This window comes from Palaemon carinicauda, chromosome 18, assembly GCF_036898095.1.
Source record: "Palaemon carinicauda isolate YSFRI2023 chromosome 18, ASM3689809v2, whole genome shotgun sequence".
Classification (NCBI taxonomy): domain Eukaryota; kingdom Metazoa; phylum Arthropoda; class Malacostraca; order Decapoda; family Palaemonidae; genus Palaemon; species Palaemon carinicauda.
Window position 1 is genome coordinate 66567720 of NC_090742.1, and position 5776 is coordinate 66573495.

The following is a 5776-nucleotide window of genomic DNA, read 5'->3' on the forward strand; positions in this document are numbered from 1 at the left end:
GCTTCGTCCTAGTTTGCATGGTTTAAAAGTATGTTTCAGAATATATCTGCGTTTATATATATATATATATATATATATATATATATATATATATATATATATATATATATATATATATATATATATATATAATTATATTCATATATATATAAATGAATATATTCATATATATTATATATGAATATTTATATATATATATATATATATTATATATATAAAATATATATATGCATATATATATGCATATATATATGATACATAAATATAATTAATGTATTATATGTAAAATATATTTATATATATAGATAAATATATATATGTATATATATATATATATATATATATATAGTTATGATACATAAATATATTTAATATATATATATATATATATATATATATATATATATATATATATATATATACAAACACGCAAGCAAGCTTACATACAATCAATTACTCTGTAACATCATCGTTCCCATCATCACTTTTATCAACGAGCACACTCTTTTTTAACCTCCATCTTCATCTGTCCTGTACATTTCACTGAATCTATGTCCCCCCCCCCTCCCCCCTCCCCCCCCCCCCCCTTCATCAGAAGTACATTTTGTCTCAACCGATTCACTCCAGAGAATATATTTTATGAATGAGTCATTATACATCCAATTTTTAAAAATGGAAACATTTTAAGGCTTATTTATATTGTTACTTATGTAAGAGTATACATAAGTGCGTATGTTTGTGTGAATATGTATATTGGCACACGTGCATACAAATATTTTCTGTTATAAGTTTAATCATCTATATTTAAGTATATGTGTATACATGTATGTGTATACGTATGTATGTATACATATATCCATGTAAATCCCTTATTCTAAGTCTTTGTTTTCATTGCACATTCCTGTATTACGTTTTTTCCATACTGGAAGGTCTGTTGTGATACTCAATTTCCAATAAAGAATATTTTATGAAGTGGTGATCTTTGACTTGTATTCCAGGTATGTTGTTGTGGCCTAAATCATCCTCTGTATTCCAGGTATGTTGTTGTGTCCTAAAATATCCTCTGAGTAATTACGTAGGACATTAAAGGATACGAATGAGTGGATATGAAATTGCCAGACTTGATCTTCAAATAATGTTTTACATTGTCATTAAAATGACTTCTCAGACACACCAAATTAACGTTCATAAGGTTTGACTCGACATTTGCAATAGAAAAGTTTTCAGAATACAGTGCTGTCTACTGTATTTTGGTGTATTTAAATGAATCACCACATATATACATGCTATCTATGCTCATATACATATGGAGTCCTGTTAAGTAAGTATTCAATTTCATAAAATTTCATTAGATACAGTAGCAGTTGAAATATCATCGAATTACAGTACTGCCTATTATGATGTATTGAAACTACCACCTACATGCTATTTATGTTCATATATATATATATATATATATATATATATATATATATATATATATATATATATATATATATGGAATCCTTTTAAGTATTTAATTTCATAAGATTTAATTCGTTACATGCGCAGTTGAAATATCGAATTACAGTACCGCCTCTTATAGTGTATTTAACTGAATTGTGGTATACATTCCATGTTCATATACATATCTTCCCTTTTTTATAGTGGAATAAACCTATACAATCCTTATATTAAAATTATGGAATATCTACAAGAAAAATCGAGATAAACCCTGCTGAACGAGCATATTTGAGTCGTTCAAAGGAATCCCAAACGACCTAACTATCGAACAGGAGTTCGTTTGCGGGTGGGAAAAGGAGCAATGTTATCGACTTGGCGTTCCGCTAATCTTTGGTAGGTAGAAGAGGAAGATCTCCAGGTCGAAGAAGTGCTCTTCTAGAGTGATCCTTTGTTTTGTGTATTTTTGTGCCTTGGACGGTTACTCAGGCACATGATTGGCGTTGTAAGTAATGGTGTAAATACTGTTAATTACGTTGTAGGTATAGTAATGATTGGAAGCAAGGTACAACGCCAGTTATTTTAGTTTTTCCGTATATATGTATGTATTCCGACCAGCCGCCATTTTAAGATTTATCCTTTATTTTGTGTATTTTTTGTGCCTTGGACGGTTACTCAGGCACATGATTGGCTTTGTAAGTAATGGTGTAAATACTGTTAATTACGTTGTAGGTAGAGTAATGATTGGAAGCAAGGTACAACGCCAGTTATTTTAGTTTTTCCGTATATATGTGTTCCGACCAGCCGCCATTTTAAGAAGTGGTGTTGTCATGTAAACATAGGGTTGGAGGTTGAGTTATTCTGTTAAGATATAACTGCTATGAGATTATTTTTATCATTAGCCCTAATGTTTGAGATTAGGTATGGGTCCTGGTCAACTGTATTAAGACCTGTCCAGTGTGTATGTGGCTTACATTTTGCTGGTCTGCTCGTGAATATGTCCACACATCCGAGTTTATGATTGCCCGTCATTTACAGCCGAGTAGGGTCTCTTGGCACAAGGCACTAGCCTTTAAAAATACGTCAAATCCTTCACTCAACACTTGTTTTTTTTTTAAAAGTCGCTGTCGGGGACAGGACCTCTGCTTAGAGTAACTGGGCCTCCATATAGGCTACTCTCATTCACTACTTCCATATCGCTATCCTTCATTGTCCTATTACGATTAACATATACTCCCTGGGCCAAGAAATATTCAGTGACCGCTTTAAAGACAGAATCAAATTAAAACCAAAGACCGCCACGCGTGATTTCCCCCCCCCCCCTTTTTTTTTTTTTTTTTTTTTTTTTCAGGCGTAGTCCTTGGTTATGTGTAGTTTGATTTTAACCAAATCGTGGTTTGGTAATGGGTGGTTTATTTTAATGAAAACCCCCATGCAGACAGTGTTCCCTTTTCTTGAATCTTAGGAAGGAACCAATGTCTAATTTAATTTCATGAACTGTCATAGCGGTGAGTGGTTCTTAACCTCTTTGAATGCATGCAAATCTTTTCAAGTTGGCATATGTTTGTATTCCTGAAGTGGTGAAATACAAAAAGAAAAATGCTTTAATATAAAGTTTGTGATGTGTAATACGACAAATGCTGTATTATTTTTCGCTGGAGAAAATACAATCTATGAGAGTGAGATATGTGATTTTTTTTCTAGTTATTCATGTTATTACTAGCACCTGTAGGCCAGACCACACACCCCTTAGTTTGGGGTGCCTAAGAACTATCGATCTAGATCAATTTCAACTTAATTGATACTGTGGTCATGTATTGTGACGATTAGGAATCGTTGTTTGGCAATCTGCTAATTTAGTTTTGTTCTCGGTTCAGTTTGCAAAGAACAAAGCTAGTTATTGGTTAACCTATTTCGACAATTGTCTTTTATATTAGTGAAAATACCCATAATTACCAAAATTTTATTACTCGGGACAGTTTTGACATGAGGGAAATTTTAGTTTTGCAAGAATTCTAAAAACTTGCAGTCGAAACCTAATTTATAACCGTAAGTTGGTCTCGTAATTTCGATCATCCCCTTTTCTTGTATTTTGGTTTGGTTTTGGAATACCGGAAACCATATAATTTCCTAAAATCTATTGGCTATGGATGATTTTGGACAATAAGTATGGGCATCTAAAATCGGTCAAAGCCACATCTTGAGCCTGGACTATACATACATGTGTTACCCTTAAATGTTACATGCCAAGTTGTGCAGCCGTTATATCTATCAGTCTTCAAAGCTACAAATCAGCAATGGTAATGTTTAATTATTCAAGTATAGGGTTTGCATGTCAAAACTTCGTTGTTGCTAACATTAGTCTTTTTAACATTAACAATCGGTTGGTTGCATTCCATGCTATATTGCATGTAAAATATTGAATAAACCACATTAATTGGATTCATTTGAAGTTATATTGCATGTAAAAAGGTAAATATAATGGGTAACAATATAAATGGGTACATTTTATATATTGCATATAAAGATGATAATATTATGCCATAGTTAACTTAAATTGTATGCATTACATGCACGTTATTGCATGTAAAATTACATAAGAATACTCAAGTGTCACAAATGAATGACCTTGTCAATAGCAGATCCAACCATCACAGATATCAATCGCCTTGTTTAGAAATATAGGTATTGAGGCTATGAGCCGTTCGCAGATGTTTGGTCAGCGTCGCTAAGATTCCCATTCCCATACTTCATTCTCATTTCCATTCCCATACCTTTTATTCCCATTCCCACACCTCTTATTCTTATTCCCATTCCCATTAATCTTATTTCCATTCCCATTCATCTTATTTCCATTCCCATTCATCTTATTTCCATAACCATTCCCATTCATCTTATTTCCATTCCCATTCATCTTATTCCCATTCCCACTCTTAATCTCATTCCCATTCCCACTCTTAATCTCATTCCCATTCCCACACCTCTTATTCCCATTCCCATTCCCACACCTCTTATTCCCATTCCCATTCCCATTCCCACACCTCTTATTCCCATTCCCATTCCCACACCTCTTATTCTTATTCCCATTCCCACACCTCTTATTCTTATTCCCATTCCCACACCTCTTATTCTTATTCCCATTCATCTTATTTCCCATTCCCATTCCCACACTTCTTATTCTTATTCCCATTCCCATTCATCGTATTTCTATTCCCATTCCCATTCATCTTATTTCCATTCCCATTCATCTTATTCCCATTCCCACTCTTAATCTCATTCCCATTCCCACACCTCTTATTCCCATTCCCATTCCCACACCTCTTATTCCCATTCCCATTCCCACACCTCTTATTCCCATTCCCATTCCCACACCTCTTATTCTTATTCCCATTCCCACACCTCTTATTCTTATTCCCATTCCCACACCTCTTATTCTTATTCCCATTCATCTTATTTCCCATTCCCATTCCCACACCTCTTATTCTTATTCCCATTCCCATTCATCGTATTTCTATTCCCATTCATCTTATTTCCATTCCCATTCATCTTATTTCCATTCCCATTCCTCTCATTCCCATTCCCACTCCTCTTATCTCATTCCCATTCCCACTCCTCTTATCTCATTCCCATTCCCACTCCTCTTATCTCATTCCCATTCCCATACCCCTTATTTCCATTCCCATTCCCATACCCCTTATTTCCATTCCCATTCCCATACCCCTTATTTCCATTCCCATTCCCATACCTCTTATTTCCATTCCCATTCCCACACTTCTTATTCCCATTCCCATTCCCACACTTCTTATTCCCATTCCCATTCCCACACTTCTTATTCCCATTCCCATTCCCACACTTCTTATTCCCATTCCCATTCCCACACTTCTTAATCTCATTCCCATTCCCACACTTCTTAATCTCATTCCCATTCCCACTCCTCTTATTCCCATTCCCATACCTCTTATTCCCATTCCCATTCCCACACTTCTTATTCCCATTCCCATTCCCACACTTCTTATTCCCATTCCCATTCCCACACTTCTTATTCCCATTCCCATTCCCACACTTCTTATTCCCATACCTCTCGCTGATTGGTCCGTAATAATTCCATTTATTTCTTGCTTCATTATCAACCAACGATTTTCCATAGGGTTTGCATCACAGCTTTTGACCAGCCAGTCCATTACCAGAACTTCTTATTGCCTCCTGAACCACTGTCACAATATGGGCTGTTTATATGCGGTTTTTGTCTTTTGACAAATATGATAGGTTCGCCATCAGGAATTGCCTTGGCTTTTAATGTGGGCAGCGTCTAGAATAAGTATTCCGTGGCATGCAA

General features: G+C 34.7%; 2 protein-coding genes across 2 annotated transcripts; both read right to left on the reverse strand.

Moving 5' to 3' along the window:
* Positions 1-4168: 4168 nt before the first annotated feature.
* LOC137657341 (insoluble matrix shell protein 4-like) lies at positions 4169-4585 on the reverse strand. The gene has a single exon (XM_068391677.1). The coding sequence runs from the start codon at positions 4583-4585 to the stop codon at positions 4169-4171; it is 417 nt and encodes a 138-aa protein (XP_068247778.1).
* A 1-nt stretch (position 4586) lies between these two features.
* LOC137657342 (insoluble matrix shell protein 4-like) lies at positions 4587-4940 on the reverse strand. Its single transcript, XM_068391678.1, has one exon. It carries the CDS (start codon positions 4938-4940, stop codon positions 4587-4589), a length of 354 nt encoding a protein of 117 aa, XP_068247779.1.
* Positions 4941-5776: the final 836 nt, after the last annotated feature.